A 14308-nucleotide genomic window follows, 5' to 3' on the forward strand; every position below is an offset into this window, starting at 1 on the left:
CAAATCCAAGTCTGTTAGTCTTGGAGGGACTGTGTCCATTAGCGCCACAGGGAGTTCAGATATTGATGATGATCTCAGTTGGTACCTTCAGAAACCTGGACAGGTTCCTAAACTTCTTATATACTCAGCATCAACTCTCAACTCAGGAACTCCATCTAGATTCAGTGGCAGTAGATCTGGTTCTCACTACACTCTAACCATCAGTGGTGTTCAGGATGATGATGTTGGAGATTACTACTGTCTTGGTGCCCATACTGACGGAGCGTTCACACAGTGATTTTGAGCCGTACAAAAACCTCCTTCAGTTTGACTGCATTGAAAACGGCCTGGTGCAGGTGCTGAGGCTTAGGGAAGAGACTGTGATCTGGATAACTGGTCCACTGAGCACAGCACTCTGGCCCTGGAACACAAGTGTCATCAAGCAGAACCACAGAGACTCGAGATAACACTGAAACATACTGGAAGACACTTTTCAACAGGCAGTTTTAAACTTACATCCCCAGAGAAACTGAACTTTTCATGAGTAGGTTGATGAGGTTTTACCCCTCCTAGAATAGAGCAACAGATGTTCTACAGTTTTTAGCAGCACAATAAATCTAATAACAGAACAACTCAACTCAATGCACTGAAAATGAAAGATTTTATTCCAAGGTGCTACATATAAAAAAGAAATTCTCAACATTTCAAAAATATAATGTATTGCACCCTCAAATATGTACTCTTCTCTATGCAAATGTCACTAGATAGTAAAAGTTTTACCAACACCTGACTTGGATTTTGCAGTAAAGTGAGTTGGTAAGAGCAGGTATGATATTGGGAAGATCAAGTGGACATTTCTCATAATAAATATCTTATTAGCAAAAACACAGACATGGACTCATTATAATTCATAGTTTTATTTTTATTACGGTAATACATTTCTGCCACAGTTTTGCTAAAACTTTATTTTGGAATGAAACTCTTCAAATACAGTTCAGTTTGAAAAATTATGAATTGAAGCTAAATGTAAGGAAGCTCTGCTATTGAAAGTTACAGCACATGAAAAAGCTGAGTCAAGTCATCTTCAGCACAGAAGAACATTTCTAGACAGGAAGCGCTGCTGAAGCTCTACTCTGAGCAGCGGTCAGGGTCCAGGGTTTGAGTGACAGGCGTCTGGCCATTCAGACTGGCCTCACAGCTCACTGAGCCCGCCTTCCTCCACTGGTCTGCAGGGAGGGTCAGGGTGCTGCTCCAGCTGTAGCGGCCGTCCCTCCCCAGGACCTCCAGGCTGTCTGACACCCCTGAGGAGCTGCTGCTGCCCCCCACCTTCCAGCCCAGCCTCCAGGCTGAGGGGAAGCCCCCGTTGGCCAGACACACCAGTGTGGCACCGTCCTGCTGCAGCTCCACTCTGGAGGGGGGGAGGAGGGTCAGGGTGGGCCGCGCCACACCCACTGGAGGAGAGAGAGAGAGAGAGGAGAGGAGAGGAGAGGAGAGGAGAGGAGAGGAGAGGAGAGGAGAGGAGAGGAGAGGAGAGGAGAGGAGAGGAAAGGAGAGGGGAGGAGAGGAGAGCAGAGGAGAGGAGAGACAGAGAGAGGAGAGAGAGGAGAGGGGGAGGAATGTCACAGAGAGGGGAGGGAGGGCATGGTGGAAAGAAATGACAGAGTTGATTGTAATTTTGACAATTAAAACAATGAAGCTTGTTCTACTGATGCAGTCATTGTAAGTCACTCAGAATTAAAGAATCAGTTAAATTACTAAAATGTAAATGTAATTGAAATGTTTTGTTAATGATGATTAATAATGACAACTACCGATCTGATTGATAATATCTGACAGCCCATAACTCTCATCCCTGCAATGATTGGCTTGTGCCAAAAATGTAACAGATAAAAGTTTATAGATTAACAGTTAAAACCGTTTTTTCTCTGTCTCTTTCACTTCCTTTTCGCCACATGTAAAACTAACGAACCGTGAACAAATGTTACAGGCTATTTTGGATTTAAGTATAAAATGATATATGTATTTTAAAGGCATTCACAGAAAATATTAATTGTAGCCATCATCTGAATTAAAAAAAAATACAATGAACTTGTGAAATCCTAATTTAACAGTGAAGGATTTTAGTTGGTTGTCAAATTTAATGAAATAAACACTCCATGAAAAATACAATTGATCAGAAAATAGATTTTTCTAAAGCAGATGTCTAACTTGAATAATCTAGAGGATTGAATAAACATTGATCTCAGCAAGATTTCTGTTCAAACTGATTGTTCAGCCCTAACCAATAAATGGCAAATAATATGAAGTGCAAACAGTGAAAATTTGATCATTCGATTTCTTCCCAAAAATTTCATTTAAAGAGATATACTATGTGTCATATAAAGTAGAAATCTCTGGTACTTACAGTCAACGATGAGTTTGGTGCCTCCACCAAAAGTCCACCACAGTGATACAAACTCATTAAGAGGCCGTACAAAAACCTCCTGCACTTGAAACAAGCATCTTTCCAATATAAAACTCTGCTTTGCCATAAAGGTTCTGCTAAATTGGTGAGATCCAGAAAAGTCTTTGATGTTGTTTGAAATTGTTTGATGAAAAAAGTTAATTTATTTCATTTTGCTTTAATTTTCTTTTACACATTTCCAATGACAGAGAAACAAGTTATGTTCTCCTCATAACAATTCAATTTTTTCATCATATATTACATGGATTTAATGTGTAAATTAACTATATCTTTCATAAAAATCATCTATTACAAGATCATAATAATTAGTATTAAGAGATATCATGTATCTATGTAAACCCTTGAAGTCAATCAAGGCAGAGATTAAATAGGTTTATCATACAAACCACAGTGCAAACCACTTTAATCCAAGTGTGGTAAATCCTAATTTCCAAGTATTTCTGACAAATGTATTTTTGTATTCCAATAAGAGTAGAGATCCTGTAAATCCAAGCAGTATTTGCTCCTGATTTTGTGTCCCACATTGCCTTCAGTGTGTTGAGAGCAGAGAGATCATTTCCATAGAGAGGAGGCTTTGCATTGTCAGCTGATCCTCCAGTGAACTGAGAAGGTTTATAGTCCTGTGAGTTCAACACTGCAGGACTCAGATCTGTCACTCAACACAGCAGAAACCACAACCACCATGACTCTCATCACCATCCTCATCTGGACGCTGGCCTGCTGCTGTTTTACAGGTTCATTTACTCAGCAAAATATCAAACACAGTGTGCTGCCTTTTCTGTCATTTATTTCTGCTGATAAATGAATGTTGTGTTTTTGTCTGCAGGATCCAGCAGTCAGGTGACTGTGACTCAGCCTCCAGTAGTGACATTTACTCCAGGATCCACTGTCACTCTGACCTGTAAAACCAACCCAGCTGTTCATAGCAATAATTATATGTTCTGGTATCAACAGAAACCTGGAGAGACTCCTAAGCTCCTAATAAAATATGTGAATCAACTTGAATCAGGAACACCAGATCGGTTTAGTGGCAGTGGAACCAGGACTGACTTCACTTTGACCATCAGTGGAGCTCAGGCTGAAGATGCAGCAGTTTATTACTGTCAGAGTTACCACTACATTAACAGTGTCGATCTGTTCACACAGTGATTTTGAGTCGTACAAAAACCTTCCTCAGTCAGACTGCATAGACACTGAGCTGTTACAGCAGGAACCGACTGCAGCTGCTGAAGGGGAAGAGACTCTGACACAGACCACTGAACACAGAGCTGAGTCTGACCAGTAACCTCACCAAGCACAACCATTATATTCTCTAAATATATAGGTATGTTTCATAATTCAGAACCGTTTAGCACATTTAGCACAGTATAGATTATATAAACACATTGTTGGGAAAGTTGGAAACATAATCCAATAATGAATTTAAGTTTTACTATAATCAACAAAGCTGTGAAAGTGAGAATTATGCTAAATGACAAAGTTTAACACTAACATAATCTGATAACGTTTATTTAAAGAGTTTTCATTCTCATTCACAGCCTGTTATTTGAACAGTGGTATCATCATCACCTATAGCCATTGTAAACTTATATCAGCTTGTGCTAAATTATTATTTTGTGTGTAGTAATGAAATCAAAATCATATTTTCCCTTCCTTCAAGATTCTGAGAAATGTGGTTCCTGTTTTTATCAAATATGCAGTGAATGTAATCTGATTACATTATCATCCAGTAACAATCGTACAGTTTTTTAAAAACAAATTATTATATTCCCAACACATGAAATCCATCATGTCTATGAAAATGACATTAAAAAAGAAGAAAGAAAGAAAGATAAAATAGGTAAGTAAGGATGATAATACAATATAGAAATATTCTTTCATCGTACTCCAATGAACCTCTATACCTATGATTTACCACAGTCCAGCAGAATGACCCTCTATGCCTATAAGACTTATCAATCGCCTTCTTGGAACATGGGAACAAACCTCTATGTACCCTAAAGGTTCATATTTACAGGAACGACAGCTTTGTATGTCCTCACACAACTGAGCCTTTCTTTACTGACTTGCTCTACACAAACAAATCATTCTAGCCCTATGGCCAACAACATTATGAATAACAGTTATAACAGCAGAGAAACAGTTTCAAAAGTTTTTAATTGAGCTATTGAACAGTCCAACAAATCCCAGGAAGGGATGTGCTCTCACTCCACCTCACCTCTCCCTTTTCTGTTTCACAGGAACAGGTGTGTGTTTGCCTACTTACGATGTATTTTGCATGACTTTTATGCATCACTGCTCCCCAGAGTTTAAATGCTTATGTCACAGCAAGTCTGAACTGTTTTCTCTGCACTCTCACCTAAAACTGCATCAGGATGAAGTTTCCAATCGCTCTGTTTGTCATGTTGGGTTTCCTGAGTCAGGGTGAGAATTTTTGAACAAATATCTAACATTGTTCTGATATTTTTTGTGTGGTGCAATTCCTATCCCTCCACTTGTCTTTTTCTTCCAATCTGCTTTCTGTGTCTCTCTTCTCACTATTATAATCTACACTGCTGTTCCATACTGACTCATATTTCACTTCTTATTTCAGAGTCTTCTGCCAACAACTTTCTGACTCAGTCTGACAAATCCAAGTCTGTTAGTCTTGGAGGGACTGTGTCCATTAGCGCCACAGGGAGTTCAAATATTGGTGCTGATCTCAGTTGGTACCTTCGGAAACCTGGACAGGTTCCTAAACTTCTTATATACAGAGCATCAACTCTCAATTCAGGAACTCCATCTAGATTCAGTGGCAGTAGATCTGGTTCTCACTACACTCTAACCATCAGTGGTTTTCAAGCTGAAGATGTTGGAGATTACTACTGTCTTGGTGCACATGGTGGAGCATTCACACAGTGATTTTGAGCTGTACAAAAACCTCCTTCAGTTTGACTGCATTGAAAACGGCCTGCTGCAGGTGCTGAGGCTGTGAGACTGTGATCTGGATAACTGGTCCACTGAACACAGCACTCTGGCCCTGGAACACAAGTGTCATCAAGCAGAACCACAGTGACTCGAGATAACACTGAAACATACTGGAAGACACTTTTCAACAGGTAGTTTTAAACTGACATCCCCAGAGAAACTCAACTTTTCATGAGGAGGTTGGTGAGGTTTTACCCCTCCTAGAATAGAGCAACAGATGGTCAACAGTTTTTAGCAGCACAACAAATCTTATAGAAGATTAACCTGAAGCAATGGAAATTTCTTCTATGTTTCTACAAACAAAAAAAACATTTACATCCGTCAGTCAATATTTAAAAAATCTAGATGATTGTTCCCTCACTTTACTATTCTCTATGCAAATGTCACAAAATAGTAAAAAGTTTTATCAACACACAGGACCTGATGTAACCATCCCTTGTGCTATTAAACAAAGTAGAAACCTGACTTGGATTTTGTTTGTGAGTTGGTAAGAGCAGGAATGATATTGGGAAGATCTAGTGGACATTTCTCATAATAAATATAGCAAATAAATAAAATAAAGCAAAAACACAAACATGGACTTGTTATAATATATAGATTTATTTTTATCATGGTAAAACATTTCTGCCACAATTTTGCTAACCTTTATTTTGGAATGAAACTCTATGAATACAGTTCTTTTGGAAAAATTATGAATTGAAGCTAAATGTAAGGAAGCTCTGCTATAGAAAGTTACATGCACATGAAAGAGCTGAGTCAAGTCATCTTCAACACAGAAGAACATTTCTAGACAGGAAGCGTTGCTGAAGCTCTACTCTGAGCAGCGGTCAGGATCCAGGGTTTGAGTGACAGGCGTCTGGCCATTCAGACTGGCCTCACAGCTCACTGAGCCCGCCTTCCTCCACTGGTCTGCAGGGAGGGTCAGGGTGCTGCTCCAGCTGTAGCGGCCGTCCCTCCCCAGGACCTCCAGGCTGTCTGACACCCCTGAGGAGCTGCTGCTGCCCCCCACCTTCCAGCCCAGCCTCCAGGCTGAGGGGAAGCCCCCGTTGGCCAGACACACCAGTGTGGCACCGTCCTGCTGCAGCTCCACTCTGGAGGGGGGGAGGAGGGTCAGGGTGGGCCGCGCCACACCCACTGGAGGAGAGAGAGAGAGAGAGGAGAGGAGAGGAGAGGAGAGGAGAAGAGAGGAGAGGAGAGGAGAGGAGAGGAGGGGGGAGAGGAGAGGAGAGGAGAGGAGAGGGGAGGAGAGGAGAGGAGAGGAGAGGAGAGGAGAGGAGAGGAGAGGGGAGGGGAGGGGAGAGGAGAGGAGAGGAGAGGACAGGAGAGGAGAGGAGAGGAGAGGAGAGGGGGAGGAATGTCACAGAGAGGGGAGGGAGGAGGGCATGGTGGCAAGAAATTCCAGAGTTGTAATTTTGACAATTGAAAGGATGAAGCTTGTTCTACTGTAACACTCATTGTAGGTCACTAAGAATTGGAGAATCAGTTAAATTACCAAAATGTAAATGTAATTGAAAGGTTTAGTTAATGATGATTAATAATCTCCATCTACCAATTTGCTTTATAATATCTGACAGCCCATAACTCTCATCCCTGCAATGATTGTCTTGTGCCAAAAACGTAACAGATAAAAGTTTATAGATTAACAGTTAAAACCGTTTTTTCTCTGTCTCTTTCACTTCCTTTTCACCACATGTAAAACTAACGAACCGTGAACAAATGTTACAGGCTATTTTGGATTTCAGTATAAAATTATATATGTATTTTAAAGGCATTCACAGAAAATATTAATTGTAGCCATCATATGGATTTTTAAAAAAAAAAATAAAAATGAACTTCATAATTATTTTATGAAATGAATCATAATTTAACAGTTAAGGATTTTAGTAGTTTAGTCATTTAGCAAATTCAATAGATAAATAAATTTACTAAAAACTCCATGAAAAATACAATTGCTCAGAAAATGGATGTTTTTATAGCATGTCTAACTTGAACAATCTAGAGGATTGAGTAGACATTGATCTCAGCAAGATTTCTTTTCAAATTGATTGTTCAGCCTTATAACCATAAATAGGAAATAAAGTGCAAACAGTGAAAATTTGATCATTCAAATTCTTCCCCAAAATTTGATTTAAATCGAAATACTATGTGTCATATAAAGTAGAAATCTCTGGTACTTACAGTCAACAATGAGTTTGGTGCCTCCACCAAAAGTGTACCACAGTGATACAAACTCATTAAGAGGCCGTACAAAAACCTCCTGCACTTGAAACAAGCATCTTTCCAATATAAAACTCTGCTTTGCCATAAAGGTTCTGCTAAATTGGTGAGATCCAGAAAAGTCTTTGATGTTATGATGAAGTTTGATGAAACAAGATGATTTATTTCATTTTGCTTACATTTTTTACACATTTCAAATGACAGAGAAACAAGTTATGCTGCATCACAATAAATGTTTTTCATCATATTTTACATGAATTTTAACGTGTAAATTAACTATATCTTTCATAATAATCATACTACAAGACCATAATAATCAGTTTTAAGAGATACAATGTATCTATGTAAACCTTTTAAGTCAATCAAGGCAGAGATTAAAAATGATCATCATACAAACCACTGTGTAAACCATTTTAAATTTCCAAGTATTCCTGACAAATGTATTTTTGTATTCCAATAAGAGTAGAGATCCTGTAAATCCAAGCAGTATTTGCTCCTGATTTTGTGTCCCACATTGCCTTCAGTGTGTTGAGAGCAGAGAGATCATTTCCATAGAGAGGAGGCTTTGCATTGTCAGCTGATCCTCCAGTGAACTGAGAAGGTTTATAGTCCTGTGAGTTCAACACTGCAGGACTCAGATCTGTCACTCAACACAGCAGAAACCACAACCACCATGACTCTCATCACCATCCTCATCTGGACGCTGGCCTGCTGCTGTTTTACAGGTTCATTTACTCAGCAAAATATCAAACACAGTGTGCTGCCTTTTCTGTCATTTATTTCTGCTGATAAATGAATGTTGTGTTTTTGTCTGCAGGATCCAGCAGTCAGGTGACTGTGACTCAGCCTCCAGAAGTGACATTTACTCCAGGATCCACTGTCACTATGAGCTGTAAAACCAACCCAGCTGTTTACAGTGATAGTCATGGAGAGCGTATGTCCTGGTATCAACAGAAATCTGGAGAAGCTCCTAAGCTCCTAATAAAATTTGTGAATCAACGTCTATCAGGAACACCAGCTCGGTTTAGTGGCAGTGGAACAAAGACTGACTTCACTTTGACCATCAGTGGAGTTCAGGCTGAAGATGCAGCAGTTTATTACTGTCAGAGTCTCCACTACATTAACAGTGTCTATCTGTACACACAGTGATTTGCAGTCATACAAAAACCTCCCTCAGTCAGACTGCATAGACACTGAGCTGTTACAGCAGGAACCGACTGCAGCTGCTGAAGGGGAAGAGACTCTGACACAGACCACTGAACACAGAGCTGAGTCTGACCAGTAACCTCACCAAGCACAACCATTATATTCTCTAAATATATAGGTACATTTCATAATTCAGAATGGTTTAGCACATTTAGCACAGTATAGATTATATAAACACATTTTTAGGAAAGTTGGGAACAAAATCCAATAATGAATTTAAGTTTTACTATAATCAACACAGCTGTGAAAGTGAAAATTATTCTAAATGACAAAGTTTAATACTAACATAATCTGATAACATTTATTTAAAGACTTTTTATTATCATTCACAGCCTGTTATTTGAACAGTGGTATCATCATCACCTATAGCCATTGTTAACTTATATCAGCTTGTGCTAAATTATTATTTTATGTGTAGTATTGAAATCAAAATCATATTTTCCCTTCCTTCAAGATTCTGAGAAATGTAGTTCCTGTTGTTATGAAATATACAATGAATGTAATCGGATTACTTTTTCATTCAGTAACCATCCTTCTTGATGCAGTTTTTTAAAACAAATTATTATATTCCCAACACATGGAATCCATCATGTCCAGCAAAAAAAAAACATTTAAAAGAAATAAAGAAAGGTAAAATAGGTAAGTAAGGATAATAATAAAAAGTAGAAATATTCTCTTATTGTACTCCAATATAGGAATGAACCTCTATACCTATGATTTACCGCATTTCGGCATGGGAATGACCCTCTATGCCAATACGATTTATCAACTGCCATCTTGGAACATATAGGAACAAAGCTCTATGTACCTTAAAGGTTCATATTTACTGGAGCGACACCTTTGTAAATATGTCCTCACACAACTGAGCCTTTCTTGCACCCTGAAAAATGACTATGCAAATGTCACTAGATAGTAAAAGGTTTTACCAACACACAGGACCTGATGTAACCATCCCTTGTGCTATTAAACAGAGAAACCTGACTTGTATTCTGCAGTAAAGTGAGTTGTTAAGAGCAGGTATGATATTGGGAACATCAAATGGGCATTTCTCAAAATAAATATATTATAAGCAAAAACACAAACCTGGACTTGTTTTCATCAATAGTTTTATTTTTATTATGGTAAAATATTTCTGGCACAATTTTGATAAATCTTTATTTTGGGATGAAACTCTTCAAATACAGTTCAGTTGAAGTTGAAGCAAAATGTAAGGAAGCTCTAATATAGAAAGTTACAGCACATGAAAAAGCTGAGTCAAGTCATCTTCAGCACAGAAGAACATTTCTAGACAGGAAGCGTTTTACAAATTTCAAATGACAGAGAAACAAATTATGCTCTCCTCATAACAATATATTTTTTTCATCATATTTTACATCAATTGTAACAGGTGAATAACCTACATGTTTCATAATAATAATCTATTACAAGATCATAATAATCAGTTTTAAGAGATATAATGTATATATGTAAACCTTAAGTCAATCAAGGCAGAGATTAAATATCTTATCATACAAACCACAGTGCAAACCACTTTAATCCAAGTGTGGTAAATCATAATTTCCAAGAATTCCTGACAAATGTATTTTTGTATTCCAATAAGAGTAGAGATCCTGTAAATCCAAGCAGTATTTGCTCCTGATTTTGTGTCCCACATTGCCTTCAGTGTGTTGAGAGCAGAGAGATCATTTCCATAGAGAGGAGGCTTTGCATTGTCAGCTGATCCTCCAGTGAACTGAGAAGGTTTATAGTCTTGTGAGTTCAACACTGCAGGACTCAGATCTGTCACTCAACACAGCAGAAACCACAACCACCATGACTCTCATCACCATCCTCATCTGGACGCTAGCCTGCTGCTGTTTTACAGGTTCATTTACTCAGCAAAATATCAAACACAATGTGCTGCCTTTTCTGTCATTTATTTCTGCTGATAAATGAATGTTGTGTTTTTGTCTGCAGGATCCAGCAGTCAGGTGACTGTGACTCAGCCTCCAGTAGTGACATTTACTCCAGGATCCACTGCCACTCTGACCTGTAAAACCAACACAGCTGTTCATAATAATAATTATATGCACTGGTATCAACAGAAATCTGGAGAGACTCATAAGCTCCTAATAAAATTTGTGAATCAACTTCAATCAGGAACACCAGCTCGGTTTAGTGGCAGTGGAACCAAGACTGACTTCACTTTGACCATCAGTGGAGTTCAGGCTGAAGATGCAGCAGTTTATTACTGTCAGAGTTACCACAGTGGTGGAGTGTTCACACAGTGATTTTGAGTGGTACAAAAACCTCCCTCAGTCAGACTGCATAGACACTGAGCTGTTACAGCAGGAACCGACTGCAGCTGCTGAAGGGGAAGAGACTCTGACACAGACCACTGAACACAGAGCTGAGTCTGACCAGTAACCTCACCAAGCACAACCATTATATTCTCTAAATATATAGGAACATTTCATAATTCAGAACGGTTTAGCACATTTAGAACAGTATAGATTATATAAACACATTTTTAGGAAAGTTGGGAACAAAATCTAATAATGAATTTAAGTTTTACTATAATCAACACAGCTGTGAAAGTGAAAATTATTCTAAATGACAAAGTTTAATACTAACATAATCTGATAACATTTATTTAAAGACTTTTTATTATCATTCACAGCCTGTTATTTGAACAGTGGTATCATCCATCACCTATAGCCATTGTTAACTTATATCAGCTTGTGCTAAAATATTACTTTATGTGTAGTATTGAAATCAAAATCATCTTTTCCCTTCCTTCGAGATTCTGAGAAATGTTGTTCCTGTTTTTATCAAATATACAGTGAATGTAATCTGATTACTTTATCATTTAGTAAACATCATACTTGATACATTTTTTAAAAGCAAATTATTATATTCCCAACACATGAAATCCATTATGTCTATTAAAAAAACATTAAAAAAGAGAGAAAGAAAGATAAAATAGCTAAGTAATGATGATAATAATATATAGAAACATTCTTTCATCGTACTCCAATGAACCTCTGTACCTATGATTTACCACAGTCCAGCATAGGAATGACCCTCTATGCCTATAAGACTTATCAATCGCCTTCTTGGAACAAAGGAACAAACCTCTATGTAGGCTAATGGGTCATATTTACAGGAATGACAGCTTTGTAAATATTTCCTCACACAACCAAGTCTTTCTTTATTGACTTGCTCTACTCAATGACCACAGACAGAAACAAATCATTCTAGCCCGAGTCAACAACATTGTGAATTCGTCCTTGAGTTGAGCTCAGAGGAACGTTACAATGTGTGGTGATGCTGTACAGAGATCAGTTTCCCTCTTGGAACATAGCAACAAGGGAAATCCCATTTTCCACAATATGGGACCTTTAATTCAGGCTTTCTTTTTAAGATTAGTTTGGTCCCTCCATCAAAACTGGAGGATTGCCAGCAGGAGACGCCCTGGATCAATTTATGGTCACAAAGCCATATGAACAAAAAGGAGTAAAAAGGACAGACAGACCCTTAGTTTACAATGACAGAGAAACAGCAGAGAAAAAGTAGACCAGAAAGCCAAAAGTTTTTAATTGAGCTATTGAACAGTCCAACAAATCCCAGGAAGGGATGTGCTCTCACTCCACCTCACCTCTCCCTTTTCTGTTTCACAGGAACAGGTGTGTGTTTGCCTACTTACGATGTATTTTGCATGACTTTTATGCATCACTGCTCCCCAGAGTTTAAATGCTTATGTCACAGCAAGTCTGAACTGTTTTCTCTGCACTCTCACCTAAAACTGCATCAGGATGAAGTTTCCAATCGCTCTGTTTGTCATGTTGGGTTTCCTGAGTCAGGGTGAGAATTTTTGAACAGATATCTAACATTGTTTTGATATTTTTATATGTGGTGCAATTCCTATCCCTCCACTTGTTTTTTTCTTCCAATCTGCTTTCTATGTCTCTCTTCTCACTATTATAATCTACACTGCTGTTCCATACTGACTCATATTTCACTTCTTATTTCAGAGTCTTCTGCCAACAACTTTCTGACTCAGTCTGACAAATCCAAGTCTGTTAGTCTTGGAGGGACTGTGTCCATTAGCGCTACAGGGAGTTCAAATATCGGTCCTGATCTCAGTTGGTACCTTCAGAAACCTGGACAGGTTACTAAACTTCTTATATACTCAGCATCAACTCTCTTCTCAGGAACTCCATCTAGATTCAGTGGCAGTAGATCTGGTTCTCACTACACTCTAACCATCAGTGGTGTTCAGGCTGACGATGTTGGAGATTACTACTGTCTTGGTGACCATGGTAGAGGAGTGTTCACACAGTGATTTTGAGCCGTACAAAAACCTCCTTCAGTTTGACTGCATTGAAAACGGCCTGCTGCAGGTGCTGAGGCTTAGGGAAGAGACTGTGATCTGGATAACTGGTCCACTGAACACAGCACTCTGGCCCTGGCACACAAGTGTCATCAAGCAGAACCACAGTGACTCGAGATAATACTGAAACATACTGGAAGACACTTTTCAACAGGCAGTTTTAAACTCACATCCCCAGAGAAACTCAACGTTTCATGAGGAGGTTGGTGAGGTTTTAGGCCTCCAAGAATATAGCAACAGATGGTCAACAGTTTTTAGCAGCACAACAAATCTAATATAATGAAAGCTCAACCTGAAGCAATGAAAATAAGAGATTTTCTTCCAAAGTGTTTATATAATAAATACATAAATATATACATAAATAAATACATAAATAAATAAAGAAAGAAAGAAAGAAAGAAAGAAAGAAAGAAAGAAAGAAAGAAAGAAAGAAAGAAAGTAAGAAAGAAAGAAAGAAAGAAAGAAAGAAAGAAAGAAAGAAAGAAATTCACATTTGTCACTCAAAACTTCAAAAATATTGCACCCTCATATTACTATTCTCGATGTACATGTTACAAGACATTAAACCGTTTTACCAACACACCTGATCTGATGTAACCGTCCCTTGTGCTATTAAACAGAGTAGAAACCTGACTTGGATGTTGAAGGAAAGTGTAGTGGGCAGGAACACGTATGATAGTGGAATGATCAAGCGTGTATTTTTCATAATGAATATATTAAGTGGGTATTTCTCATAATCAGTATATTGTAAGGAAATACACAGACATGAACTTATTATAATCTACAGTTGTATTTTTATTGCAGTAATACATTTGTGTCACAATTCACAAATTAATATTATTATTTGATAAAAAAAATATGATTACCATACAATTATGATTAACTGTCCTGCTCATCAAAAAAACAAGTGATAATCTAAAAGTTGCACATTAATTGAAAGTCACAAAACAACAAACATAACAGTTCTTTCGTGTTTTTCATTATTTTGGTCAGTGAGTGTATGTCCAAGCAGTATTTGCTCCTGATTTTGTGTCCCACATTGCCTTCAGTGTGTTGAGAGCAGAGAGATCATTTCCATAGAGAGGAGGCTTTGCATTGTCAGC

The 14308-nt window shown here is 38.2% G+C and overlaps 3 gene segments (V, D, J or C); all 3 read right to left on the reverse strand.

Moving 5' to 3' along the window:
- Nucleotides 1–253, reverse strand: part of LOC139648797 (immunoglobulin lambda constant 6-like) — a 4508-nt gene extending 4255 nt beyond the window's left edge. The window contains 1 exon segment of the C gene segment in view: nt 199–253. Within this exon segment, the coding sequence occupies nt 199–253 (55 nt within the window).
- A 659-nt stretch (nt 254–912) lies between these two features.
- On the reverse strand, nt 913–2570 carry LOC139648822 (immunoglobulin lambda constant 1-like). The segment is given in 2 exon segments: nt 913–1430; nt 2384–2570. Coding segments are annotated over 2 exon segments (450 nt in total).
- Nucleotides 2571–6221: 3651 nt separating this feature from the next.
- On the reverse strand, nt 6222–7769 carry LOC139648821 (immunoglobulin lambda constant 1-like). The segment is given in 2 exon segments: nt 6222–6544; nt 7589–7769. Coding segments are annotated over 2 exon segments (450 nt in total).
- Nucleotides 7770–14308: the final 6539 nt, after the last annotated feature.

Source organism: Centroberyx affinis, unplaced genomic scaffold (genome assembly GCF_046629955.1).
Source record: "Centroberyx affinis isolate AG114_WGS23_722 - 3 ecotype Tasmania unplaced genomic scaffold, CSIRO-AGI_Caff_v1 ptg001259l_1, whole genome shotgun sequence".
NCBI lineage: Eukaryota > Metazoa > Chordata > Actinopteri > Beryciformes > Berycidae > Centroberyx > Centroberyx affinis.